The 27,924-nt window shown below is 45.5% G+C and overlaps 2 protein-coding genes across 6 annotated transcripts; both read left to right on the top strand.

Annotated features, from left to right (window-relative positions):
* Positions 1-2,616: 2,616 nt before the first annotated feature.
* Positions 2,617-15,628, top strand: LOC147307513 (cadherin-7-like). 4 transcript variants are annotated; one of them, XM_086271713.1, is made up of 13 exons: positions 2,617-4,503; positions 4,982-5,266; positions 6,190-6,484; positions 6,996-7,115; positions 7,574-7,741; positions 8,622-8,684; positions 9,739-9,926; positions 11,545-11,798; positions 11,876-12,012; positions 12,082-12,203; positions 12,471-12,588; positions 13,283-13,537; positions 14,557-15,628. In XM_086271713.1, the coding sequence occupies exons 2-13, from the start codon at positions 5,030-5,032 to the stop codon at positions 15,027-15,029; spliced, it is 2,430 nt and encodes an 809-aa protein (XP_086127839.1). In that variant the 5' UTR covers positions 2,617-4,503; positions 4,982-5,029; the 3' UTR covers positions 15,030-15,628. The 4 variants fall into 4 exon arrangements, with proteins under 4 accessions (XP_086127839.1, XP_086127840.1, XP_086127842.1 ...); XM_086271714.1 differs by having other exon boundaries at positions 4,979-5,266; XM_086271716.1 differs by lacking the exon at positions 8,622-8,684 and having other exon boundaries at positions 4,336-4,503; positions 4,979-5,266; positions 11,876-12,203.
* A 5,202-nt stretch (positions 15,629-20,830) lies between these two features.
* dnajc1 (DnaJ (Hsp40) homolog, subfamily C, member 1) lies at positions 20,831-27,609 on the top strand. 2 transcript variants are annotated; one of them, XM_086271761.1, is made up of 12 exons: positions 20,833-21,109; positions 21,919-22,020; positions 22,117-22,163; positions 22,243-22,408; positions 22,509-22,606; positions 22,695-22,788; positions 24,483-24,564; positions 24,659-24,825; positions 24,931-25,050; positions 25,457-25,505; positions 25,808-26,175; positions 27,022-27,609. In XM_086271761.1, exons 1-12 carry the CDS (start codon positions 20,849-20,851, stop codon positions 27,088-27,090), a joined length of 1,623 nt encoding a protein of 540 aa, XP_086127887.1. In that variant the 5' UTR covers positions 20,833-20,848; the 3' UTR covers positions 27,091-27,609. The 2 variants fall into 2 exon arrangements, with proteins under 2 accessions (XP_086127888.1, XP_086127887.1); XM_086271762.1 differs by lacking the exon at positions 27,022-27,609 and having other exon boundaries at positions 20,831-21,109; positions 25,457-25,578; positions 25,808-25,985.
* Positions 27,610-27,924: the final 315 nt, after the last annotated feature.

Genomic DNA, 27,924 nt, shown 5'->3' with positions numbered 1-27,924 from the left:
GAAACATGAAGATGAAAGCAGGAGATGTCCTTACTGAATCATCAGAGCTGAACAGGTGATGGAGAAACAGGTTTACCTTTTAGGTGACATGGATGAGTTGAAGTTATGAACTGTTTCTGAGAGACAAATAACACCAGGATCCTTTTCTAAGCAGCTGACAGCTGGTAACTGTGCAGGTGCGGATCTAGCAAAGTTTTGCCAGGGGGGCCAGGTAGGGCATTAACAGGGAGAGGTGGGCACAAAGAAATACTTTTCTATCTTATTCTCATTTCAAATGTCTAGCTTTTAAAAAATAATTATCTGAATCTTACAACAAACGATTGATAGATTGATGCATATATACCATCAAAACAGTGTACATCACTGTCACAACAGTGTTTATTTTCATTCAAAGGCTTTATGATTTTTCCTATAATGGTGTCTAAAATTTCCGGGCCAATTTTCTGTCCCAGTCCAGCCCTGTATCCAGCTCATCTGCAGTCTGGTGTTACCTACATCTTCCTATTCAGAAGGCAGAATTTCCGAGTTCTGAGTACAATCAAAGCACCACGACTGCAGTTTTTGTGTTGGATGTAAAAGGCGCACATGACGCTGTGATGTAGGCTAGAATCATGGCAGCAGTCAATGACGGTCCAGGTGTGGGATTTCTCTCGTGGAAATATGCACAGTATCTTTTTCTTTCTATTGGTAGGTGGCACAGTGCACTTGTGGCAGGTAAGCAAGCTAGAAGACTGCAAAGTTATGGAAGAAACACATTAACAAGAGAATTCTGAGTAAAACCAAAGTTACTTTCCCTAGTAACTAGTTACTTTGAAAGTAACAAGTAACTTGAAGTAACTGAGTTACTTTTGAGAGAAGTAACTAGTAATGTAACTAAGTTACTATTTTAAAGTAACTTACCCAACACTGGTCATGTCTGACCCAGTTGTGTCATGTTTCCTGTTTTACTTTGACAGTCTCGAGTGCCTGCCTTACGTTTCCTGTTTTACTTTTCAGTTTTGCTTCCCCCAGCCTCGTTGTGTGTCATTTCCTCGTTATCCCTCTACAATCATATGACCCCCTCAGAGGGGTCAATTGTGTGTTTAAGCCCTCGTGTTCCTCTGTTTGTCGCCAGATCATCTACGTATTTCCCAGTGCATTTCCTATTTTTCAGTTTTCACATCTCAAGGTTTTAAAGTTGTTTATACATGTTTCTAGTTTCCTTCCTGTTTAGCTTTTGTCAGTGTAGTCATTATCTTACTGCGCTGTGTTTGTGTTTCTTCTGCCTCAACAAAAGGTGTGTTTTCAGTTTAAGTCCGTTGCCAGTGTTTGCATTTGGGTCCACACTCTCTCCACTCCACCCCTTTGCTACTACAGTTAGGTGGAGTGGAGAGTATTGTAATGTAGACCCTACAATAATACATACAGAGAAAAAAACCCAACAATCATATGACCCCCATGAGCAAGCACTTTGGCGAGAGTGGGAAGGAAAAACTCCCTTTTAACAGGAAGAACCAGGCTCAGGGAGGGGCGGGGCCATCTGCTGTGATTGGTTGGGGTGAGAGAAGGAAGACAGAATAAAGACATGCTGTGGAAGAGAGACAGAGGTTAATAACAGATATGATTCAATGCAGAGAGGTCTATTAATACATAGTGAGTGAAGAAGAAACACCCATTGCATCATGGGAATCCCTCAGTAGCCTACACCTATTGCAGCATAACTAAGGGGTGACCGTGGCTCAGGGGGTTGGGAAGCGCATCTGTAACTGGAAGGTTACCAGTTCGATCCCCGGGCTCTCTGTCCTGGTCGTTGTGTCCTTGGGCAAGACACTTTACCCTACTTGCCTACTGGTGATGGCCAGAGGGGCCGATGGCGCGATATGGCAGCCTGGCTTCTGTCAGTCTGCCCCACAACTGTAGCTGCCTCCACCAGTGTATGAATGTGAGAGTGAATGAATAGTGGCATTGTAAAGCGCTTTGGGTGCCTTGAAAAGCGCTATATAAATGCAATTATTATTATAAGGGAGGATTCAGGGTCACCTGATCCAGCCCTAACTATATGCTTTAGCAAAAAGGAAAGTCCTCCATCAGACATCCATCACGATCTCTTCACACCTCAGGACTCTTTTCAGTCATTTGATCCACAGTCTGATTAATCACACATCAGTCAGTAATCAATAACAGGCCCTGATGCCCTTTAATTCAATTTTCTGAACATTGTTTTGTGTTTAAGCTTTGAGTTTTGACTTGAGGCCTCCCCTGTGAGTTTTCATTCTCACTGAGAGTCTGTCAGAGGTTCAGCTTCTCCTTGCTTTCTGTCATCTATCTCCTGTTTCAGTGCTGGATTTTCATATTAAAGCGAGAGTAACAGCATCTTTATTAGAGATGGCACGATACCACTTTTTTATGTCCGATACCGATATCATAAATTTGGATATCTGCTGATACCGATATGAATCCGATATAGTGTTTTTTAATCAACAAAACTGTTTTTTAAATATCTTGCTGCATTTTGTATAAGTTCATACTCAAGTTTAAAACAACAACTACACTAAAGCTATTCTGTTATACCTGTATGCAAAAAAAAATATTTCATAGTTCAGCAATACTGATCAATCTAATAAACTTAAACCTACACCATCCTCCCTATTCTGGTATTTTAAAGAGTACTTAGCATAAATATTAAGCAACCTAACTAATAGGGTTCCAACTCCCAGCAACAACAAAAATAAATAAATAAAAAATAGGGAACCACCCCTCACGCTCCACCTCATGATGCTTAATCGACGTAATCAACCTTAATTTGATGCAGTGTGAAAAAAAAATGCACAGAAATCAATTATTTTTCAAGAAATATTAAATAGATTCAACATCTTTCTTCAACAAAATTGCAGACTGCACAGATGGTACCTTCCCAAAGGAAAAAGTACTATAGCTTACTAGGGTATATATATTAGACTTAATAGTTACTATATACAGTAATTGACTTCTATTCATTTTACTTCAGATTAAAACTTTGGGTGTCAGATAATTATTTATTAAAAGCTAGACATTTTAAATGAGAATAAGAAAGAAAAGTATGTCTTTGTGCCCCCTTTTCCCTGTTAATGCCCTATCGGCCCCCCTGGCTAAACTTTGCTAGATCCGCCCCTGCACAGTTACGTCAGCTGTAGAAAAAGATCCTCGAGTAGAAAGTAATATTAAATACATTCTAACAACAGCTGATCAAGCTTAAACGTGCTGCTGTTGTTCAGCCGCTGGTTTCCTCTTTCTGGTGCAAAGTGGGCCAAAAACAAACAAGAGAGACGGACTCACGACAGAAAAGCCGATCAGCTGATCATTGATCAGTTTCATGATTGAAGTAGCAGCAAGAAGAGGCAGTCGCTCCATATATCGCTTGTTAAGCTTAACGCAGGAATGCTTTACAAACATTCAGAGATGGACTTACACACTTGCTTTACTTCTCTCGGGATAACTTTGTCGGAGATGAAATGCCGGGTTGCTAGCGAAGCTCCAAATGCTATCCAGACCACCACAGGTCCCGCATGCCACAGCCGCTCTATCACGTGATGCATACTGCTCCGACGTGCTAACGTTCTGAGGCGAGTTATAGCGTGTTGCAAGTTTTGTGAGGTGCTTTTGTGATATTTAATGGATCGATTACATTTTTTATTTTTCTCCGATATCCGATCCAGTAATTTAGGTCAGTATCGGACCGATACCGATACGTAATATCGGATCGGTCCATCTCTAATCTTTATGTGGCCATCTCAGGCACAGCAGCCCCACCCACCTGTCCAAACCTTCAGTCAGAAGAAACTGAGTGGAGAGTCAGTATCAGAAGGATCATTTTGAACTGTGAATCATACAAAGCTGCTCTAGAGACCTGGGACAAACATACAGCACTTAAATGAACATGTTTGAGGAATGCTTTGCTGTGATCTATCCTTGTTAGGAACTTGTTCCTATTAAAAATGATCTCTTCCAAAAATATCTCTGTAAATGTCAGCGAGAAACTGTGAGGAAGAGGAGCAGGAGGAGTTTCAGACAATGAAGATTTTTGTAATGGGAGGAGAAAATGTTGCATGACGGTGAGCTGAGGAAACCTGGAGGGTTAGAAGTTGCAGGGATAACGTTTGTGCTCCATCTCCGTCCAACACAGAAACTCGGCAGGGTTCAAAAACCCGTAAAAACTTCAAAATGACAAAGTCCTCATTACAAGTGTTCAGGCTTATTGAGGAGCACTTATTGAGAAGATGTTCATTAAAACAACACATGAAGAAGCTGCCGTCCTCGGTCCAAGTCATTTGACTCCTCCCCCCCTGCTGATGAGGCGGAGCCTAACACCCCCTCCTCAAAGGGAGCGGGGTTTGTGTGACAGACAGAGAGTGGCAGAGAGGGATAGAGCGTCGGAGCTGCTGCTACTCTTTCATCAATAATCAGTCATCGTCATCTGATGCAATTGCTGTCAATAACCTAATAACCTACAGATCCACAGGGGACGGTCTGATCAGCAGCTGGAAGGTAAGACTGCTGGTTTGTGTATTTAAGGTCAGAGTTGGCAAAAACAGCAGATTTAAGAGTGAGGAGAGTGCTTTCAGATTACTAGAGCAGATTTAACGGGATGAAGAGGAGCTTCAGATTAACAAAATCCTTTAAACTGGGCTAAAATATGTTTCTATAATCACACTTCTCCAACGTTGTACGTTTGCTTCATAAAAAGTTCAGAGGGTAACACAAAGAGATGCTCTGCAGCAGCACTCTGAGATAAATCCTTCAAACTGAGCTCATTTACATCGCAGTAATGTTACCAAACTGATCATTGGAAAATGACTGAGTTACATTTTGATTCATTTGTCTCAGGATTTTGTTAAAAATTCAAAGTGAGCTGAGAACTCATTCATGCCCTGATAGAGTTTAATGACATCATCAATATTAAAAGAGAGGACAGGTGCTTACCGTAAACTTTCATTCTCTTTGGCTCAAACGATCCCACCAGCAGCTCCTGCCACTGACATCTTTTTGCTGGCCACGCCTGTTAACCTCAGAGATGAGCTTTCTGCGTCTCCCGAGCATGCTCACTGTAATCATCCTTTCCCTGTGGGAGACGTCCGGCTGCGGGGCAATGACGCTGAACTCCACGGCCCTCCTTCAGGTGTCAGCAAGAACACGAGGAGGGGGAGCGGGTGTCTACTCCACCCAGAGCAGGAGGAGGAGAAGCTGGGTGTGGAACCAGTTCTTCGTCCTGGAGGAGTACACGGGAGACGAGCCGCTCTACATCGGAAAGGTACGAACTGTAGATTTACAGATTTAGTTTAAATGATGGCTCCAGGCCCAGGGCCCGTGCAGGTGCCCGTGCAGGTGCCCGTACCGGTCCGGGCCTACGTCCTGGCTCTGCATCATAGATGTGGGGTTCAGATGTGTCGGTGCGAAGGAGATGTTTCTGTGCAGCTTTGTTGCAGCAGATTTAAAGTGTCTCTGAACCAGAACAGAAACTCGTTTTTGTTCCCAGCAGCAGTTCATAGCTCATACTTTTGTTTTGGATGAGAACTTTAAGCATGTCACAGACCCAGAAGTCCAAACAGAAACCAATAATGAATAAACAAAATTCTTCAGGGAAAAAATTAAGAAACATAAAACTAGCGGTAATTCTACTGAATCTAAAGTGGATTAAAAATATGACAAACTTTAATCAGGAAGTTCTTCTGGGTACTGGATTAGGACTTTTCCAAGAACATCGGATATCAAACTGGTATTTGGAAAGCGTTCATTTGGAGAAAGCCCAAAGACGAAAGGGAACAGAGTGAGGGAACTAAAGGACATCAGGAGGAACTCCACTCTGAGTTTATGGTGTGGATGGATGTACCTGGTGAACCTGGTACAGTGTGGCTGTGGTTCAGGAGTAAGAGTGGGACGTCTCCTAACTGGGAGGTTGATGGTTTAATCCCTGGCGTATACTGAGCTCTTACTTGTCCATTGTACTGTGTGAATGTTAGCAGCACTGAGTCAGGCTTGTAGTAAGAAATGTGGCATAAAAACACCAGTTTGTTGATTGTGCAGTTCAAAGGTCAAAACAGTGAAACAGGTGATGCTTATTTAAAGTGAAACGGGCACATTTGCTTTGTTTCACGGCGAGCTCCACCTTTGAAGGTTCATTTTCTCGAAAATAACAATAAGAAATATTTGTTGTACTCAACTGGTTTCCTGCAGCTCCACTCTGACCTGGATAAAGGTGACGGACAGGTGAGGTACGTCCTGAGCGGCGAAGGAGCAATGTCCATCTTCTCCATTGATGAGGACACCGGAGACATACACACCACCAAAAGCTTGGATCGGGAACAGCAGGCGTACTACACACTGAGAGCTCAGGCTCGAGACCGAAATACCAACCTGCCGCTCGAACCCGAGTCCCAGTTCATCATCAAGGTCCAGGACATCAACGACAACGAGCCCAAGTTCCTGGATGGACCGTATGTGGCCCGGGTGGCTGAGAGGTCACCTGTAGGTGAGTCCAGAACCAGCTTTTGTCTTCACATAGTCCCGTGTGAACAGGCAGATTTCATGTGTGAGTGGAGTTAGCTTTTTTACAGTCCACTCGTTTCTATCTGCACTGAAGTCACCTCAGCTGAACGTGAATTAGATCAGCAGCAATTCAGCAAGCAGAAGCCATTTTCATAGACTTCTGCTTGTAACGTGAAAACCTGATGTCATGCAGGCTTTTAATGTGAAAGTCTGAGGTTGAACAGGCAATGTACAAACCAGAGCTGAGCAGGTTCTTGTTGTGAAACACCTGGATAGGTTTTCTGTCCTCCAGGTGAGTCTCCTGTTGTTGGTCCCATTGCACATGCTCACTAGTGTTGATCCTGAAACGTTAAGACTTCAGTTAAGTCCCTTGGTTTGTTTTATGAAGACACCATCTCAGAATTCACTAGTTGGAGCAAATCCAAATTTAGGTTTGACAGCGTTTCTACGAGACGGCAGCACTCCCTGTTTGAATAAAGTTTGATTTTGTACAGGTACGTCTGTGTTGACCGTGGTGGCGACAGACGCCGATGATCCGACCTATGGAAACTCCGCCCACCTGGTTTACAGCATCCTGCAGGGGCAGCCATATTTCTCTGTGGAGCCAAAGTCAGGTGAGCGTGTGGCTGTGAAACGCAGAGAGCACTTGGTGACGCCACGACCAGTTGGGATTAAACTGCTACAGACCATGACTGACTTTACCCATGAGCGTTTGGCTGCAGAGGTGTCTGTAACCACCTTCGTGTTGAAGGTGACACGGTCACGCCTCCTCTCTGAATCCTCCTTTGCTGCTTCACACATCAGATGTAGTCAGATTGCAGCAGATTAAAGCGGATTAAAGCAGCTTCGGCCTCTTCGCCTGAAGCCGCTTTATTTACTGTGTGTAAATGAGGCCACATGATGTCACGTTCACATCGGTTTGTGTCGGCGCCGCACAACACCTGTGACCTTTTTAATGTCAGCATGTGGATCAATTATGAATGCGTCATGTTGATTATGTCACATTCCGATGTTTGTCATCTGGGCGCTCATGCTCACCTTCAGACTGTGCTAATGTCTCACCTGTCTGCAGGTTTGGTGCGTACAGCCCTGCCCGACATGGACCGGGAGCTGCGGGACCATTACCTGCTGGTCATTCAGGCCAAAGACATGATTGGTCAGATGGGAGGTCTGTCAGGAACCACAACGGTCACTGTGATGCTGACTGATGTCAACGACAACCCACCTCGCTTCCCCCGCAGTGAGTCTCACCTGAGAGCATCCTGTTAACACCTGTTCATTGATATTTGACTCTCTCCTTTTCCTGTCCTTCTGGATTCAAACCTAACAGAGTTTCTTTAGAAATCACAGCTCCTCCCTCTGCCTGCTGGATTTTTAACAGTGAGCCTGCAGAGCGTCGTGACCTTATTCCAACATGATGTCCTGAGATTGCGGAGTGTTACAAGTATTTAGGGTTGTTCTTGACCACAAACTGTGTTTTGAGCCTCATGCTGATGCCACTACCAAACAAGTTCAGCAAAAACTGTTCTTTTTAAGGCAAATGAGATCTTTTAATGTCTTATCTGAAATTTTGTCCTTGTTTTACAGAAGTTTTATTGAATCATTTATCTGCTTGGTTTGGTAACATGACTCTGAAGAACAAGAATCGGTTGGGACTTTGGGTAAAAACTTGCAGCGAACTCTCAGGGCGTTTGGCAAGACGGACTTTTGACCATTTGTAACAAGCATGTGCTGAGGAAGGCTCATTCTGTTAACCGTTTGAACCATCCACTTCACACTGAGTTTGACTTGTTGCCCTCTGGCCGTTGTTTTAGAGTACCTGTGAGGACGACCAAAGACTCCTGGTTTCTTTTATCCCGACTGCAACCTGTCTTCTTAATGGAAAATAAATGTCTTGTGGCTTTTTATTATTGTTTTGTTTATTCTCATTGTTGCACTGGTCACAGGCTGCCTCTCTGACCCAGTGCTTTATTTTGTATTTTTGAGTCTCTTATGTTAAGGTTGTATGATAAGTTCCTTTGTTATTCTTATTTAAGGTTTAGTTGAGTTTTGGTTTGCCATTATTATCATCTGTCTCATGAGTTTTTTAAATTCTGTTTCTTGTCTTTCATGTGTTTTAGGGCTGTATATTGTGTTGTCATGTCTACGTCTCCATGTTTCCTGTTTTATTTTGAAAGAGTCTGGTGCGTTCTTGTTCATTGTGACTTTCCACCTCGGCTGTATCCCAATTCAGGGTCTGCAGCCTTAAAGGCCGCATTTTAAGGCCGATTACGTCACAGCGACGCGCCGAAGGCTGTCCCAATTCAAAGGCTGCTCGAAATGCAGCCCTCAAATGCGTCCTTCATTCCCCTGAATTTTAAGGACGTGGTGGTTTAGACTTCGTGGCCCACCATATCCCAGAATGCATAGCGCGGCGGTGGGTGTGGATAATTTTGCCGAAAAAAACGGCGGATGAGGGGCGGCCGAAGAGTAAACTTTAAGTAAGTACTGAATATGATGTCACTTATTTATGTGCAAATGTTTAATAACGAAGAACCTTAAACATTCCTGTTGGCCACATGTCGGCAAAGTTATGTGACATCAGTGACGTTTGTACTAACTTGGTTTTAAAGCCTTTACTTTGAAATATACGCCGTTCAATAGCTGAGCTTAATCTCACAGAGAATGATCAAAGCTCATGTAGAAACAAACAAATGAACAAAAGATTTTCTCCTTCATTTCTGTCAAACACAGCTGTATGACACGTTTCCAGCTGTTAGTATCATGGTTGCTAAGCAACCTGGGCAGCGCAACGGAGGCTAGACCGTCCCATTTCACAAGCCTCGCACTTCCGGCCTTAGCGGTCTTTGAGTACGCGGCCCTTGAGGATCGTTGAGGCTGCAGACCCTGAATTGGGACACAGCCATTGTGTCAGCTGTTTCCCCATGTGTCCCCACTTCCCCTGATCACCTCCTGTGTATTTACGTCCTCTGTTTTCTGTGTTTCATTGTCAGGTCATCTGTGATCCCCACCATAGTCTCTCATAGTTTTCATGTTTATCTCCTGCCACCAGCCAAATAAAGGCTCGTTTTTTTGTTCACCTGACCTCTCCCTGCTTCTGGGTCCTGTTCACAACACATACCCCGCTGTGACTGCGCTTGCTGTTGCACTAATTTCCCCAGAGACAATAAAGAATTGAATTGAACTGAAGGGGGCGCTGCAGGCACTCATTCAGGCTTCATCCTCTGTGACCCACAGAGAGTTACCAGTTCAGCGTCCCAGAATCCACACTGGTGTCAGCGGTGGTCGCGAAGATCAAAGCTCTGGATGCGGACGCGGGTCCAAACGCTGAGATGGACTACAGGATCCTGGACGGGGATGGACTGGGAACCTTCAGGATGCTCACAGACCCCCACACACAGGAAGGACTGGTCATCCTGATCAAGGTTCTGGATTGTTTGTAGGTCACAGAAATCTCCAGTTTTTGGTTCTGATGTTTCTGTCCACTGTGAACTCTTCCGAGTCTTCTCGGGACGCGTCCCTGTGATCGTTGCATCATCGCGTTAGCACTGGCCTCGTGTGCGTCCCAGAGGACGTCCCTGCTGCTCGGCAGCTGCTCACAGCTGTTTAAATTTAGCTCGCTGCGTCTCTTGCAGATGACATTTTTTTTATTGTTCTGATTTTAGATTCATCGCTCAGATAAAGGTTTCCTTTCTGTTCTCTTCTGTCAGCAGTCGTGTCTGTTCCAGCACAATGAGAATAAATGTGGGTGTCACCTTCACATAATCGCATGACCACGTTTTACTGATGGCCACGCTAGTTTATTCAACCCAGTAACATGACTTACAAAGGAGAACAAAAGTAGATAGGTTTCCAGCTTCGGTCAGTCTGACCTCCATGTGTCGCTGGCTCCAGCGGTGGGCAGCAGATAAATCATCTCCCCGTGTGTAGTTTCAGATCTGGGCACCACTAACTGAAAGCCCTGCTGATATGAAGTCAGATACATCAGGGCCTGAGCCATCCTCCGACTTTTAAACCATTAGCAATACTTCTTGGAAGCTAAGACAGGGAGTTGGAGTGATGTGCTCTGTTTTCTAACTGCAGCCGTCTTTCCAGCCTTAGAGGAAGCCAGTAAGTAGAGCATCGTCATCCCTGTACACACGAATAAGCCTCTCAAGTCTTGCTGGACACATAAAACATCTCAGGCTTGTCTCTGTTAAAGTGCCAACTGTCCACAAAAAGGTCTTTTTGTGACAGAGCCAACTCGTCTGTGTAACCCACCCTGCATTCATGACATAATGGACTGGAGGACTGACCCTCGAGCCTCCATGAGGCATGGAGCTAATTCCTGCCTTCTACCTGTCTGAGAAGCACACCTGAGTTCTCACCTGTACTGAGGTGTAACAGTAACGGGGTCTGTTTTCAGGTGACCATCTTTTAACACATTTATGAGAGCAGCTTCTGTGCTGTGACTGAAACATTCAGCAGTTTGATTAAAAGTCACTTTCCCTTACTGGTAAATTTCATGTTAATGAACACTAAATGCAGCAGGATATAATTTCTGTTCTTTAGCGATGCAGAGAAAACGCCAGCAGGATGTGTAAGACGGCAGAAACATCCTGGTAGCTTCAGTTTTCTTTATACAGAAAATAACTGATTTGAGTTTGTAGGTGAAATAAGCTCCTGAGGTTTTTACCTTCTGATTACGTTGGAGAGCCGTGTTCTCATCTGACTCGCAGCTCTCTTAATAATTACGCTGTAGTTCTTTTCCTATTTGCTGCCAATGTGACGTTTCTAATGTTGTAAGCTGGACCGTGGTGCACAGACTCTGTCATAGCTCTGGCCTCCATTCCCATGAAGGCCCCTCTTGATGAGGTGCAGCTCAAACATCTGTTGGTGTGCTGTCAGGCGGCTCAGCTTTGTAGGAGCATCCACAGCGCTTCAGAAACAGTTAATGCATCGTGGCGTTTTTGTTACGCTAAATATTCAGAAGTACTCGGATCTCCAGGGCGAACAGCCTGCACTCAGAGGCACCTGTGATGTCATGTCCTCCCTCCTCCTCAGACTCTGGACTTTGAGACCAAGACCAGCTACGCTTTACGCGTCGAGGCATCCAATCGCTACATGGACACCCGCTTTCTGTCAGCTGGGCCGTTCAGCGACGTGGCGACAGTCCGGCTGCAGGTGGAGGACGTGAACGAGCCTCCGTGTTTTTCCCCCCGCATCAGCCAGATGGCGGTTTCAGAGGCAGCGCCGGTGGGAACTGAGGTGGGATCGGTTTCAGCTCACGACCCCGACGCCTCAAATTGTCCCATCAGGTAAGACGCGAGGCGGTAAAATCACTGCAAATACATTTCCACCAAAACGCAAAGACAACACCTGTGCTCCTCTGCAGGTACGCCATCGACAGGAAGTCGGACGTGGAGAACTACTTTGACATTGACAGACAATCAGGCGTGATCCGGACGAGCAGACATCTGGACAGAGAGCTGAGCGCTCTGCACAACATCACTGTGCTCGCCACAGAGAGCTGTAAGTCACATGACATCAGTTTGTCTTCCTGCGAGCAGCAGGTGTATCTGACAGGTGTGTCTGTCTCAGTGGATCACACTCAGGTGGGCAAAGCCGTGGTTCTGGTCTCTGTGACAGACGTCAATGACAACGCTCCGAGCTTTCCCGTCGAGTACCAGACATCCGTCTGTGAGGACGCCCAGCCGGGACAGGTGAGGCTCACTTGTGGCTTACAGACAGGTGTTCACAGAAAGGTGAGCGAGTGAGCAGAAGGCGAGTGAGCAGGTGTGTAGACAGACAGGTAAATACAGCTGCTGTGGCTGTGATGTCACTGATATCCGTTATTTAATGAGCATCGTCTGTGAAATCTCTGTAATCTGTTACTGAGATGGATCCAGAAGTCCCTTCTCAGGTCACATGAGCGTTGGTGACTGGATGTGCTTCTGATTTTCTGCCTCTGTTTGACCTTTGACCTTTAGATCATTGTGACGCTGAGCGCCGTGGATTTGGATGAACCTAAGAATGGACATCACTTCCTGTTTTCTTTGGCTGCCAAGGCTGCCTGGAACCAAAGCTTCGTCCTGAGAGACAACAACGGTACAGTCCACCTTAATCAGTATACAGCAGAACTGTGCAGTCCACCTTAAAACCAAAGATAACTTCAATGAAACAGAGCAGCTCTGTGGTGTACATGGACCAGCCTGAATTTAAGGTTTAACGCCTCCTGTGTCAGTGATGTTGTGGCTGGTAGTCACATTGGAACCTGTCACTCATTGGTTCATGAGGAAAATAAGGGCCCTTAAACTGGGTGTAAGGGGATCACTTTAGTGCTGCAACAGTGAATTTTATGTTAACAAGCTGACGTCATGCACCGCCTGTCCTTGTTGTTCACTGGTGGCTACCTGCACTGAAACAGGATCCGCCCGTTAGCCGTAATATTCCCTTTGGAGAGACTTTGTGAGTGAGGACTGTGTGGAGGACGGCCCGTTTGAGTTGTGTGACCTGTCGGTTCAGCGGACCGCCCGGTTGGTGTCCCACGTTGTCCCGTCTGTGTGTGTTTGTCCCTCGTGGTTTCAGCGAACACACTGAGCGGTGCCATCTCTTTCTAACCCATTACCACAAAGCAAAAACCTTCACAGGATCTCCAGCTGCCAATCATCCATGAGCTTCTCGCTGTAGCTCCTCCCACACGTTTTAGTTCTTTGCTTGGCATGGCACCCCCTTAGATAGCACTCTGTGTTCCACCTTAAAAGCTGCTGGTGATGACGTCGATCTGTCTGTCTGTCCTCAGACAACACGGCGTCTGTCCTGACGTGGCGGGCCGGGTTCCTGCAGCGGGAGCGGCCGCTCTACTTCCTGCCGGTGGTGATTTCAGACTGCGGGACTCCGCCTCTCAGCAGCACCAACACGCTGACCGTCACCGTCTGCGAGTGCGATCTTCATGGAAATCGTCGCAGCTGCGTCCAGGAGATGTCAGCGCTGCTGCTGCCAGAAGGCCTCAGCCTCGCCGCTGTTGTCCTCCTCACCGGTCTCCTCACACTGCTGGGTATGACCTGAGACAACGTCGCGCCTCTTCAAGTTAAACTCAGTAAAGTCAGAAACAAGAAGTAGAACCTGGTTGGCTTAGAGCTGATCCAGAACCTCTGTCCATGAGGTAGAATAAAAAAACTAGCTGAAGCTGGAGTAGATCATCAAACTGATGAAACTAGAACCAAATCTGAAGTCACCTGAAAGCAGCGAGCTTTTAGTTTTTCTCCTGTTTTTTATTTTATTGGGTATATTTTATGTTTGTTTTTTATTATTTAGTTCCAGTGTAGAGCATTTTGTGTCAGCTGTGGAGTGCTCTATAAATGATGATGACTTCATTGGGACACTGACGGGCTCAGCTTTCACGTGTCTGCCAGGAACATTACCCCGACCAGCTGTTCTCAGCGTCACCTGTACCATCTTGTCAGGGTTTGGTGGGGTCTGTGAAAACGATCGAATCAGCTGCCAGTCAGACGCTGCATAAGAAAACCTGTAGTGGTCTTTGGAGAATTTCTGACATAGAAAGGGTTACAACAGACGACCTTTTAATGCTCGTCTCTATGGAGATGGGTTTGGGGGGTAGCAGGAGGAGAGAAGCTGCAGAGAGGCGTGTAAGACTGCAACTCTGCTTCCTGGTCCCAACTCTGGATAGTCATATTTTGGGGGGTTTAATAAATTTGTCCATATTTCTAGAAATAAGAGCTGCTCCATCCAAAGTGGGATGGATGCAAGACCAGGTTTCCTCCAGAAGGCTTGCCAATTATCTATGAAGATAGCTGGAAGCTGTTCGTTGGTCTGTAGCAGGGAAGCAAACAACTCTACCAGTGCAGAGAACAACAACAAATATCACACAAGGAGTAAAGTAGGATTCTGATATTGTGTGTGTGGAATTCTGAACCCATGTCACTTTCAGGAAGATGAAAACTTCCACATCCAGGGTCGTGCTGCAGAACTTCATTTAAAATTACTTGACTTTGCCGCCATCACCTCTGCCTTGTAAACTTTTTAAGATGACTCCACCCCTTCGTCTGCCCTTAGGTGTCGCTATGGTAACAGGGGCCATCAGACGCAGAAGGAAGGAGCCTCTGATTATTGACGATGAGCGAGATGTTCGTGAGAATATTGTTTGTTATGACGATGAGGGCGGTGGCGAGGAGGACACCGAGGCCTTCGACATGTTCACGCTGAGACACCTGAACGAGACCAAACAGAGCTACCATGTCACCGCCCCTGAGCCCCCGCCATCCAGGGAAGATAAACACCAACTGTTCCAGGAGTTCATCGAGGACCGGCTCCGGGAGGCCAACCTGGACATGACGGCACCACCCTTTGACTCTGTGCAGACGTACGCTTTGGAGGGCAGCGGGTCAGCTGCTGTGTCGCTGAGCTCGTTTAGCTCGTTAACCTCGCTGGAGTCGGAGCAGAGCTACCACTTCCTGAGTGAGTGGGGGCCAAAGTTTCGGAAGCTTGCAGAACTCTACAAAGACCGCAAGGGAGGTGGTGCCTCATAGAGTGCACGCCTTGCGGCAACAGGTGTGTGGTCTGTTTAGCCCATATGAACTGGATTAGTCCTCACACCAGGAGCTCTGAGCACCCTGAACCAGAGCAGAACCTGTAGAAGTACCGGCAGCTGGACCTGGAACCAGCCAGCTCGAGCTTGAGCTGCCTGACTGGACCTTTACGTAGTTACTGTGAAATATTTCCTGCTGTTGTTATTTCACAATAAAAGCTTGCCAGTGGTGCTGCTTTTATTTTGTAAGCCTGAATGGGTAACAACAGAAATAAAACTGAATTTATGAAAACTGCAGCTGCTGTTTTTACTGCTGTAACACGTCCCAAACGCTCAGCCTCTCCATGCTGACGTCGTCCTGTGACGTATGCACAACTCTGAATTTGGAGGAAAAACTTTTCAGCAAAAATGTTTTTAGTTTGTGACTCACTTTGATTTATTTTTTTTTAAGATTCTGATGAGTCCAGACTGAACCACTGATGGTTCTTCACGTGTGCTCACGTGTGACAAGCTTAGTGGGCGGGGCACAGAGATGCTTTCCACCATACAAAAAACATCTGGTATGTTAAATGGAAAGAGTGTTTGCTGTCCACTGAAACTGAAATGAGTGACTGTGAGTCGCTGCTGGAACAAACCAAGTATTACAGATATAATGCATCTTTTTTTTACCTCCAACTTTATTTCAACAGAAACTTTTAACGACCACCAGCATCATACAACTGTAGTGTAAAATTATCATACAGACAAAGATGGGTGTGTATAATTAAACACATAGGAAGAAATACCGATTAAAGGGGAAAAACAGTGAGAGATACAGTGACGCCAAATAATTAAATAAAGACATTAAAAATATTACAAATATGAATGGTTTTCAAAGTTTTCTTGTTGTGAGGAACAAATTGTAGATTTCTGTTTCTGTGCTGAAAGTCTGAGAACTTCAGATGAGCGAGTCTCTCAGTCAGTCGTTTTGATCAGACGCCGTCAGAAACGAGCGACTTGTTTCCACGAGACCGGAGTAAAGCTAAATGTTTCTATATCGCTCTCATGGGTTTAGAGGTGTTGGATTGTGTGTCCACAGGTGTTTGTACTTTGCGTCGTAATAAAATGACGGTAAAAGGCTCCGCCCACTTCCTATCCATGTCTTACCATGCAACGACTCTGTGAATGGACTGGAGAAGTGTAGTGGTAGAGTCCTCCGTCAGGAATGAGATATGTGTGTCGACTTTTTATTCTCCCTTAAAATTATTATGCCATAACGCTGCCCAGAGCAGCTCTGCTAACAGGTTATGGGCCCAGAGCAGCAGTAAAGAGATCCTGTAACTGCCAAAGGAAGGGCAGCGTTTCCTGAAACCGCAAGTTACCGGCAGGTGTTAAAAGTTTGGCACGATTGAGTGAGTAAGCGTTTTTGTGCATCATGAGCAGACGCACGGCAGAGTCGGGCAGTCGATATTCCTGTTTGCAGTTTGATGGAGATGAAAGGAAATATGAGATATGGGAAACGAAGTTCCTTGGTCATCTCAGACTACAAGGTTTGAAAGATGTCATCTTAAAGGCTGAGGGTGATGAAGAAGCCGATGGTGAAGATGATGACAAAAATGCAGAAGCATATGCAGAGTTGATACAATTTCTGGATGACAAAAGTTTATCGTTAGTTATGAGAGATGCAGTTGATGACGGACGGAAAGCCCTAAAAATTTTGAGAGGTCATTATGCAGGAGTGGGCAAGCCAAGGATCATAAGTCTGTACACCGAACTCACTTCTCTCATAAATGAAAAGAATGAAAGTGTGACGGACTATATTATCCGAGCAGAAGCAATTATCACAGCGTTAAAAAATGCGGGTGAGTCATTAACTGATGGACTTCTGATCGCAATGATAATGAGAGGTCTACCAGAGACGTTTAAACCCCTGATTGTGCACGTTACACAGAGCGAAGCAAAAATCACATTTTCAGAGTTTAAAGTAAAACTCAGAAGTTATGAAGAAACCGAGAGAATGCGTGCGGCTGTAACTGATGACAACGTAATGAGGACAAAAGTGCAATTAGACCAGGATTCTACTTCATGGCGAGCAGATGACCGAAGATCAAAGAATAATGAGATTGTGTGTTTTAAATGTGGACTAAAGGGACACACTGCAAGAACGTGCCGATCCAGAGTATGGTGCAGTTTTTGCCGGAGTAGTACACACAAAGATGCGACCTGTAGAAGGAAGCTAAGACGGGATGAAGCGAGAGGGGTTGTGGAGAAGGACTACGCGTTCAGGACGGGCTCCGAACCCCAGAGGGTCCCGGACGGCGGCCAAGAGATGCTGAATAACCAGCTACTGGTGGATACGGGAGCGACGTCACATATCTTTACGAAGATCGAGAGTTTTAAGACTTTTGATGACACATTTCGACCCGAGGCTCATTGTGTAGAGTTGGCTGACGGAAGGCGGAGCAGAGGAGCTGCAAAGCGGCGAGGAGATGCTGAGATAAGTATGATTGACAGTAAAGGACGCAGTCACAAGGTAACATTGAAACAAGCACTCTACATTCCATCGTTTCCACAGGACATTTTGTCAGTAAAAGCAGCTACTAGTAACGGAGCCACTGTGGTTTTCAAACACGGGGACAGTTTTCTTAAACATGTTGATGGAACAAAATTCCCTATATATGAACACGAGAGACTGTTCTTTATAAACACTGTGCAAGAGTTTGAAGAGAAATGTAATGGATGTTTTGATATGCAAACGTGGCATGAAATTCTAGGACACTGTAATTATGAGGATGTTCAAAATCTGCAAAATGTCGTTGATGGAATGGAAATTAAGGGTAAAATCAACAAAAATATGCAATGTGAAGCCTGTATACAAGGGAAGTTTACTCAAACTAGGAACCGAGAACCAGATGAAAAGGCCAGGGCAGCATTAGAGTTGGTACATACGGATTTAGCTGGTCCGATTACGCCAAACTCTAAAGAAGGGTTTAAGTTTGTTTTGTCGTTTGTTGATGATTATTCAGGTGCAACATTTGTATATAATCTGAAACACAAAAGTGATACAACTCAAGCAACTGAAAGATTTATTGCAGAGGTGGCGTCATATGGGAAAATCAAGTGCATTCGTTCTGATAATGGAACTGAATTTACAAGCAGACAGTTCAGAGATTTATTAAGTAGACACGGCATTAGGCAGGAAACTTCGGCGCCATATTCGCCTCATCAAAACGGAACAGCAGAGAGGAACTGGCGTACACTTTTTGACATGGCGAGATGCATGTTAGTTGAGAGCGAATTGCCAAAGTCTTTATGGCCATATGCAGTACAAACCGCGGGAGTGATTCGGAACCGATGTTTTAACAAACGCACAGGTCAGACAGCGTATAAGATGTTAACTGGAAAAAGACCTGATCTTTCTAGAATGAAAAAATTCGGATCATTGTGCTATGCTTATAAACAAAATAGGGGAAAGCTGGATCCAAGATGCAACAAAGGTGTTTTCTTGGGATATGACAAAAACAGTCCAGCATATTTGATCTATTTCCCAAAAACCGGGAAAGTTGAAAAGCACAGATTGATAAAAATACTAAATCCCGCGACAATGGATCAACAAACACAGAGTGATCAGATGTATGAAGATGAGGTTTATGAATCCAGAAAAGATGGTGAACCCAAACAGACGAAGGATGAGGATATTCCAGATGGTAGTGAAAGCAGTCAAACTGAGTCCGAGGTTAAAACTGAGGATAAAGTAGATGCTGGAGCTACACGTTATCCATCCAGAATCAGAAAGAGACCTGATTATTTGAGTGATTATATCACGGATGTGAAAGAGTGTGAAAATGAACAGATGCAAACCAGTGTTGATTATTGCTACAGATTGTTGTGTGAAATACCCACATCATTTAGCGAAGCTATTGTGTCAAGTGAGTCAAAAGAATGGGAAAGAGCGATGAATGAAGAAATTCAATCCCTTAAGGAGAATGACACATTTACTTTAACCACTTTACCAGAGGGTAAGAAAGCAGTGGGGGGTAAATGGGTTTATGCCGTTAAAAAGAACTCAGACGGATCAGACAGATATAAAGCTCGATTTGTGGCTAAAGGTTTTAGTCAAACAAAAGGAGTTGATTATGAGGAGACTTTTTCACCGACTGCTAACTTATCGAGTGTGAGAGTTTTGATGCAGAAAGTGGTTCAGGATGATATGTTGGTTCACCAGATGGATGTAAAAACCGCCTATCTACACGCACCAATAAATGAAGAAATATATATACAACAACCAGAAGGTTTTGAGACAGAATCAAGTGAGACTAATAAACTGGTGTACAGATTAAAGAAATCACTTTATGGGCTGAAGCAATCGGGTCGTAACTGGAACCAAACCTTACATGACTATTTAAGCAGTTGTGGATTTAGACAAAATATTGCTGATCATTGTGTGTATTCAAAAGAAACTGAAAGTGAAAAAGTAATCATCATAGTGTGGGTGGATGATTTACTCATTGCAGCTAACAATGAAAATGTGCTTTCAGGCGTGAAAGAAATGCTCTCTTCTAAATTCCAAATGAAAGATCTGGGGAAACTTAACCATTTTCTAGGAATAGATTTTATTCAAGAAAAAGAATGTGTCAAAATGTCACAGAAAATATATATTGAGAACATTTTAAAGAGATTTAACATGCAAAACTGTAAGCCAAGGTTAACACCCTGTGAACAGAAATGGACTCATTCTGATAAATCCGAGACATTACCAGATGTGAGGAGATATCGTGAAGCGGTAGGATGTCTTATTTATCTGAGCTATTGTACGCGACCTGATTTAAGCTATGTTGTCAGCAAACTGTCACAACATTTCAATGCGCCAACTGTTGATGATTGGACAGCAGTGAAACATGTTCTGAGGTATCTAAAAGGTAGTCGAGGAAAAGAACTGTGCTTTAGGAAATGTTCAAGTGGAAAACTAGGTCTACAAGCATACAGTGATGCAGATTGGGCATCCGATGTTTCTGATAGACGCAGTATGACAGGTTATTGTGTAAGCCTAAATGAAAATGGTCCTTTGATATCATGGAAAACCAAAAAGCAGACAACTACAGCACTATCAACATGTGAAGCCGAATACATGGCATTAGCAGCAACAGTTCAGGAATGTATGTATTTGACTTATTTGATTCAAGATCTTGATGAGTTTGAGTATGAAACACCTATGATATTGGAGGACAATCAGGGAACAATCGCTTTGTCAAAAGATCCAGTGAACAGACAAAGATGTAAACACATTGATGTGAAATATCATTTTATAAGGTCAGCTGTACATGAAAGGAAAGTGCTCATTGATTACTGTCCAACTGAGTCAATGGTAGCAGATATGATGACGAAACCAGTTTCAAAGTCTAAGTTAGAAAAATTCTCTGTATTTGTGTTTGGAATGTAAGATGTTTTTTCCGGAGGATTGTTTTTCCCCAACCTGTGTACAAGTGGGGGTGTTGGATTGTGTGTCCACAGGTGTTTGTACTTTGCGTCGTAATAAAATGACGGTAAAAGGCTCCGCCCACTTCCTATCCATGTCTTGCCATGCAACGACTCTGTGAATGCACTGGAGAAGTGTAGTGGTAGAGTCCTCCGTCAGGAATGAGATATGTGTGTCGACTTTTTATTCTCCCTTAAAATTATTATGCCATAACGCTGCACAGAGCAGCTCTGCTAACAAGAGGAAGCTCCAACAGGGTAAAACGAAATGACGTCAGTACTCCAACGGGGCGGAGCATAATCACGTGATTGAAGAGGCGCGCGGAGCTGCAGCGGGCCCGCGCGGGGGCGCTGCTCCTCGCAGCCATGAACGCCACAGACGAAGAAGAAGAGCCGGATGTTCCGGACCGTGTGAGGTGGCTGTCGAAGCGATCGGGTGCCCGGGTCTCTATGGTCTCTGTAGCCGGATCCAGGAGCGGGTCCTCGGGGATGGGGCTCCTGCTGGTCTGCTTGGCCCTGCTGGTCTCCGCGGTCCCCCCTCTTAGCGCATGGGACGAGGACCTGGAGCTGCTGGACCTGGTGGAGGAGATCCCGCAGACCTTCTACCAGTTCCTGAACGTGGAGCAGGTCCGTGCCGAGCCGGGTCTGGTTAACTCTTGTCATAATGAAAGATTATTGCGACGATCACAGCTGATAGATCCGTTAGAGAAGGTGATCGATAATCAGACCAGATGTTACCTGATCATGTGTTTTTTAACCTGATCAATAGAACCTGCAGCAGGTGGAGCCAGGTGGGTGGGGAGGCTGTTATTGGTCCGTTATTGGTTGCTTATTAATGTAATGCTGTGTTTCTGAGCATGTGCAGTTCGCACAGCAGCAGGTTGCTCTGTGATGCAGACGGCGGCGGACTCTGACATCAGGCGGCGTTGAGCTGCTCAGAGGAAGTTGGTGTTTTTAAGGGCGATGAAAAAAAAACCACAATGACTCTTCTTCTTCTTTTAATAAACGGGCTGAAGAGGCCTTCTCTGATTGGTCAGCAGGTGCCTTTATCTAGCTTTGACTGATTCTAATGCAGGTGCTCAACATCTGTGACATCACAGGAACCCTGGTGGGAATCAGCTGCGAGAAAGTAAATGTTCAAATAAAGACGAGTCACAGGAAGTTCATCATGTGCAGGTTTTCTCTTAGTTATCTCAAATGCCATCAGAGATGATGTCTGTGGCCACGGTGGTTGTCCGCCGTCTCCGTTAACCCGGGCTCTCTGCCACAGGCTCCGAGTGCCGCCGCTGTGTTTCCTCAGCCCCGTGACAGAGACTCAGCAGCAGATCAGCGTCGTGTTCTACACCATCACACGGGCCTTCATTCACTGCTGTCAGAGCAAACATCACCTGGTCTCAGGTGTCCAACGCTGACCTCTGACCTCTGTCTCTCTTCAGGAGGCGTCGGGAGCAGAGATAAAGAAGGCGTACCGCCGTCTGTCCCTGATTCTGCACCCCGACAAGAACAAGGACGAAAACGCAGAGACACAGTTCAGACAGGTGGGAACAACGACAAACAACAACAACCTTAAACACAACAGCAGCACAAACGACACTCGTGAGACCTGATGACTGTTAGCGTGTGTGTCTTTGCAGCTGGTGGCCATCTATGAAGTCCTGAAGGATGAGGAGAGGCGCCGCAAGTGAGTGTTTACATCTGTTTACGTCAGTCAGTGAGAGCCAATCAGAGCTTGGCGTTCTGACAGGTGTGTGACTCCTCAGGTATGATGACATCCTGCTGAACGGGCTCCCTGATTGGAGGCAGCCGGTGTTTTACTACAGACGGGTGAGGAAGATGAGCAACGTCGAGCTGGGCTTCCTCCTTTTCGTCATCCTCACCGTGGGGCACTACGCCGTCATTTGGTCCATCTACCTGGAGAAACAGCTGGTGAGTTGGCCAATCAGAGCGAGGTCATGGTATATCTGCTGCAGCCAATCCGAAAGGAGCAGATAGAAATAGCCAATGAGGGCCGGTCTTCTGTCTGCAGGATGAGCTGCTAAGTAAGAAGAAGAAGGAGAAGAAGAAGAAGCTGAACTCCAAACCTGCAGAGGAGCTCAGGTGTGTCAGTCAGGAGCGGGCTGACAGGTACGGTGTGACATCATCACCTGTGGAGTTCCTTTGTGTGTGTGTCTGATGTGTGTGTGTGTCTGATGTGTGTGTGTGTGTGTTTCAGAGACCAGGAGCGACCTCATTGGCAGGACATCCTCCCTCTGAAGCTCAGCATCTGGATCTACCTGTCCATTAAGAACCTCCCCCAGGCCGTGCAGGTAAGAGTGGGCTGGTCTCCTCAGTAAGCCATAGCCACAAGGCCTCTGCCTATCAGGACGTGAGGGGGCGCGGGTATGGCAGCAGTCTGGGCCAATCACAAAGCTAGATGTAATTAGAGCGACTGCAGACTGAGCAGCGCTGAGGAAGGAAAAGCTCCACTATAACAATAAAGTTTGGCCTGTTTGAATCCACAGCTGTGAGATGTGCCCACACTGATCAGGGTCACATTTGTGATCTGAGGGATTCTTTAAAGTTTAACGCTCTGGATTCAGAGCAGATCTGACCCCAGCTCAGCCGGTGTTTTAGGACCAGAACAATTAAACTGTAGCAGGATCGTGTCAGATGCTTCACACCCTAATGCTCTAACCACAGTGGGATCTTCCAGGAATGATGACACTATTTTCCAGTGATACGATTGGTCGATGAAACCCCGTCAGAGATGACGACCGTCAGCACAGAACCAGCTGAGCCCCGAGGGCCCTCCTGGGCTTCCTGCTGAAATCAGTGGAGTGTTTCTCTGCAGTTACAAAGCTGTAAATATCACAGCAGATGTTACGGTGTCAAAGAGGCTGGGACACAGGAAAGTAGGTCGCCTCATTGATTTTTGCATTTTATTGCATAGAGCCTCTTTGAAAATATGCTTCAGTCGACAGGAAATATATTCATCATCTGTGCAAAGATTTGTGCTGTGAAGCAGTGAGAGATTACTGTTGATGATAACCAAGCGTTTGGCACATCTGTCAGTTACATTTAGAGATGAAAGCAGAAATGATGGAAGTTTATTTACACACCTAAAAATGTTTGGTTTGAGTGTTTGTCAAGAGTCGCCTCCACTCTCAGGTACACCTTTTCCATTTAAAGTCTGAGCGGCTGTAACTCTGGCTTCTATTGGCCGGTTTGCATGATTGACACCTCTTTTTAATCGTTGAGCCAATAGAATCACGGTATCGTTGTCGTGTTTACGTCAGTTCCATCAATCAGAAGTTGCAACACGAAAAGTACACGTGTTACTAAATTTAAGATCCTCGTCCAATCAAATGTCTGTAACTGGGCAGAAAACTGGATTTTTTTTTAACAGGAAACGGCTCTGAGGCATTGTGGGAGATTGAGTTATTAAGGAAACAAGCTGGATGTTTATTCTGTGAAAGCAACAGGAAAAGTCTGACTTCATGAGCGGTCTGCTTCTGCGGCTGGTTCGGTAAATCTTCGTTGGAGCGTGACGAAACTCGCAGTTTAGGAATTTGTGAAATCTCTGCTTTCAGAAAATGTACTGTTCGCTCGGGTAGCTCGTGCTATCGAGGCTCTGTTCTGCTTGTTTATGGACATTTCATGAAATGATGTGACCGTTAACTGTTTGTTGTTTTCGCTGTTTGGTGTTCGTAGAAACAGTTCATACGAGCTTGTAGCTGAGATTCAGAGGTTCCTGTGGATGCCACACACGCCGGGACTTACACAGCCTGTAACTCCTGTTACAACCGATGTAACGGGAACACACCCTCGGTACCGGTACGCTTTGAGCTGGTTAATGTGGCGATCTTTGGCACAGAGCGGGAAAAGGTGACAGCTGCAAGATAGCGCTGTATCCATGGAAATATGAAAGCTTCCTGTCCCACAGCCTGATGACGTAGCAGTGGAAATCCCTTCTGGTCCCGGCTCTGGTGCTCCTGGTTCTGACCCAGTCTCTCTGTTGCAGGAGGTGAAGCAGTACTATGAGGACTATCAGCAGATGAAGCAGGAGCAGAGAGAGGCTGAAGCTGAGCAGGAAGTGGCTCCACGTAAGAACAGCTGATCAATAATCAGTTTTCAAGCTGCCAGTTTGCCTTCAGAGTGATCAGTAATCAATCAGTAATCGCTGACCCGTCCTCCTAGGAGAGAAGCGGCCGAAGGTAAAGAAGCCGAAGGTGGAGTTTCCCATTTACGAGCCATCGGCAGAGAACCAGAACCACACCCAGAGCTATGACCCGGCCACATCTATCGAGGACATCGAGGAGCAGATGGACGACTGGCTGCAGGACCGCAGAGCCCCCAAGAAGAAGGTTATTGATCGCGTATTGATTGCTCACATCAGGTGTTAAAGAGGACCTGTTCTGGTTCTGTTAAACGCGATCCAGCCTCTGTGAACGCTCTTTGTCTGTCCTCAGGCTGCCGATTGGACTGAAGACGAGCTGAGTCTCCTTAGCAGGTTGATGGTAAAATTCCCAGGTGGAACTCCGGGCCGCTGGGAGAAGATTGTTCATGAGCTGGGTCGATCTGTCAGCGATGTAAGTGTGTTTGGTCTTCACTCTGCTGTGAAGGCTGTCCTGTCATCATCTTCTCCAATCAGTTCAGTTCAATTCAGTTTTATTTACACATAAATCACAACAGTCACCTCAAGGCGCTTTATATTGTAAGGTAGACCCTACAATAATACATACAGAGAAACACCCAGCAATCATATGACCCCCATGAGCACTATGAGCAACAGTGGGAAGGAAAAACTCCCTTTTAACAGGAAGAAACCTCCAGCAGAACCAGGCTCAGGGAGGGGCGGGGGGAGGAAGACGTGCTGTGGAAGAGAGCCAGAGATGAATAATCACTAATAATTAAATACAGAGAGGCGTCATTTAACAGGGACATACTCTCCTGGACCTTCTCTGCTTCCTGTAACAGAGTCTGTTTCTTCTACAGGTGACGGCTAAAGTCAAACAGATGAAAGACAGCGTGAGCCACACCTCAGGTAACTCCGCCCACCTCCAGCTTGCCTTCTGGACAAAAATGTCGCTGCAGTTCAACGTCGATAAACTTTCCAGGTCGTGTTTCTGTGGCGTAGCTTTGATTACTGATTACCGTGAACAAAGTTTGTAGATGACCAAATAAGACGCTGTAAAAATATGTTGTTACATTTTTGACACCAGTGATAATGTCAGTCGTCTCCATATGTGTCCAAGTTCCTTATAGGACAGTCACGTTCTATTCTTTGGTTCTACTGTCGGTTCTGTCCGGTTTCATCAGTCGTACTCCGATTCTCTCGTGTTTCAGGTCTGGTAAAGCTGTCGCAGCTAAAGGCGCCTCCTCTTCCTGTGAAGTCACATAATGTGGACGACAGCATGATGACTCAGAGGGAGGGCGAGGCTTGTGAGGAGGAACAAGAGGAGGAGGTGGAGGCACCGACGGTTCGCAGGAGGAACAGGAAGTGTTCGGATGGGGGGGGGGTGAAGGTCAGAGGTCGTCGGCAGAGAGATTTTGACCCGGCGACGGTGGACGAGGAGGACGCGGAGCCTCAGGCGGAGCCCACCGTGTGGACTCAGAACCAGCAGAAACTGCTGGAACTCGCTCTGCAGCAGTTCCCTCGCGGGACGCCCGAGCGCTGGGACCGCATTGCCAAGGTGGTCCCGGGAAAGAGCAAGGTGAGGTGGGGGCGGGCGAACTTTCGACAAGCGATTGAGAGGCGATCAATAACTTTTATTTTTTTTTATTTATTTATTTTTTTTAGAAAGAGGGGCAATACATATTAATGAACATTTTAACAAATGTAAATATGCCAGATTATAGCCTTGGGCTAATTTCCATCTGCAGACCCTCTGGCAGGTTGGTGTTAAACACAAGTTAGTAAAAACATACAGAGACACTATTTACAGGTCATGTGACAAGGACAAAAACAGTGATCACATTATACTAGAACAAACAATGACAAGGAGAGTGGACACAGGACAGATAACAATAACGGAAACACATCAATTATATTGCACAAACCCCAGTATTGCACATGCCCTGACCGTCGTGATATTGCGTTCACCCATTGCACTAACAGTTGTTTCCCTTTTTGTAATACACTAACTCTTTTTCCCGTCCAATATAAAACATGATTATTAAACATGATTACATGTTTGTGTGTCCCTCAGCCGCCCTTTTAAGTGACTCTTAAAAATGGGTAGACTTGTACTTTCCCTCACTGACAGTGGAAGACTATTCCAGAAGCTCACTCCCTGATATGACAGAGCATCTGTGAAAAGGTGGTCCGCCTGAGTGCCAGTTCACAATCACCTCTAACAGTGGCTCGAGTCAGTCGAGACCCGGCAACACTGCTAGACTTTTGTTTAATAAAATCACTCATTGTTGGAGGCACCAGACCATGTATAACTTTGTATATTAGACAGGCAGATTTAAATAATTTGAAATTAGTAAAATTTAAAAACTTGTATTTTTCTAAAATTTGACAATGGTGACTGACGGATTGTGTGTATCGATTACAGGAGGAGTGCATGATCCGGTATAAGATCCTCGCTGAGCTCATTCAGAAGAGGAAACAAGCCAAGAGCTGATGCAAGGTTATGACTCCACCCCCTCTGGTCAGGTGACCTTCCGCTGCCTCCTGATTGGACAGAATCACAGCACTTAGAGGATTGGACAACGAGGCGACACACACACAGATAACTGATCAGAATATTGATTAGACGTTCTTCCAGACTGAGCATGCTCACAGCATTGATCAGAAATTCTGTGTGATATCAATCGACTGATCGATATTCTGATTTGTGATCATCAGCCGGTCACGCCTTTGCTTTTGGGCCCCACCCTCTGCTGTGTGTGTGTGTGTGTGTGTGTGTGTGTGTGTGTGTGTGTGTGTGTGTGTGTGAAACAGGAAGTGACCTCACAGTCTGATGTGCCTTAATCTCTCTTCAGCCAATCACGTGTTTACTCATCAATAAACAGTATTTATTAGCTGCCTATTTGTTTTTCTTTGACTGAAATATTTACAATAAAACCTTGTTTCGTATTGATTGATTGTCATCGGCACTGATCAGCTCATGAAATAAACGTCTGATTTCTTTTCCTCTTTACCTGTGGTCAATAGTTTGAGTTCTGCTCTTTAACACGTTTTTAAAATATTGATCAAACTCAGTTGATAATGTTGTATTACAATATTATTTTATTGATCATTTTCACAGATCAGTGCCCTGTAGATGCTGAAGTGATCAATAAGGTTATGCTTATTCAATTCCACCGTCAGGCCGCGGTCTGTCTGTGTGTGGTTAACATGTTCCCGTGTCTGAGTGGCTAACTGCCCACAGGTGTGAATGTTTGTCTTCCTCTCTGTGCTAGCAACACCTGACCAGGGTGTTTCTACCTAAGACAGCTGGGATAGGCTTCAGCCG

The sequence above is a fragment of the Aulonocara sp. 'chitande type north' Nkhata Bay genome, linkage group LG18 (genome assembly GCF_057382095.1).
Source record: "Aulonocara sp. 'chitande type north' Nkhata Bay isolate Kocher_YH1m ecotype deep benthic linkage group LG18, A_spYH_male_GT1.1, whole genome shotgun sequence".
Lineage (NCBI taxonomy): Eukaryota > Metazoa > Chordata > Actinopteri > Cichliformes > Cichlidae > Aulonocara > Aulonocara sp. 'chitande type north' Nkhata Bay.
This window is presented reverse-complemented; position numbering and strand designations above follow the sequence as displayed.

What these genes read in the sequence shown, in the direction of transcription:
- LOC147307513 (XM_086271716.1), top strand. Translation starts at nt 5,030, where the DNA reads ATGAGCTTTCTGCGTCTCCCGAGCATGCTCACTGTAATCATCCTTTCC. An exon ending in AGGACGCCCAGCCGGGACAG is followed by an intron (nt 12,204 to 12,470) that starts GTGAGGCTCACT and finishes TTTGACCTTTAG; the next exon opens with ATCATTGTGACGCTGAGCGC. An exon ending in CGTCCTGAGAGACAACAACG is followed by an intron (nt 12,589 to 13,282) that starts GTACAGTCCACC and finishes GTCTGTCCTCAG; the next exon opens with ACAACACGGCGTCTGTCCTG.
- dnajc1 (XM_086271761.1), top strand. Translation starts at nt 20,849, where the DNA reads ATGAACGCCACAGACGAAGAAGAAGAGCCGGATGTTCCGGACCGTGTG. An exon ending in TCTACCTGGAGAAACAGCTG is followed by an intron (nt 22,409 to 22,508) that starts GTGAGTTGGCCA and finishes TTCTGTCTGCAG; the next exon opens with GATGAGCTGCTAAGTAAGAA. An exon ending in ACCTCCCCCAGGCCGTGCAG is followed by an intron (nt 22,789 to 24,482) that starts GTAAGAGTGGGC and finishes TCTCTGTTGCAG; the next exon opens with GAGGTGAAGCAGTACTATGA.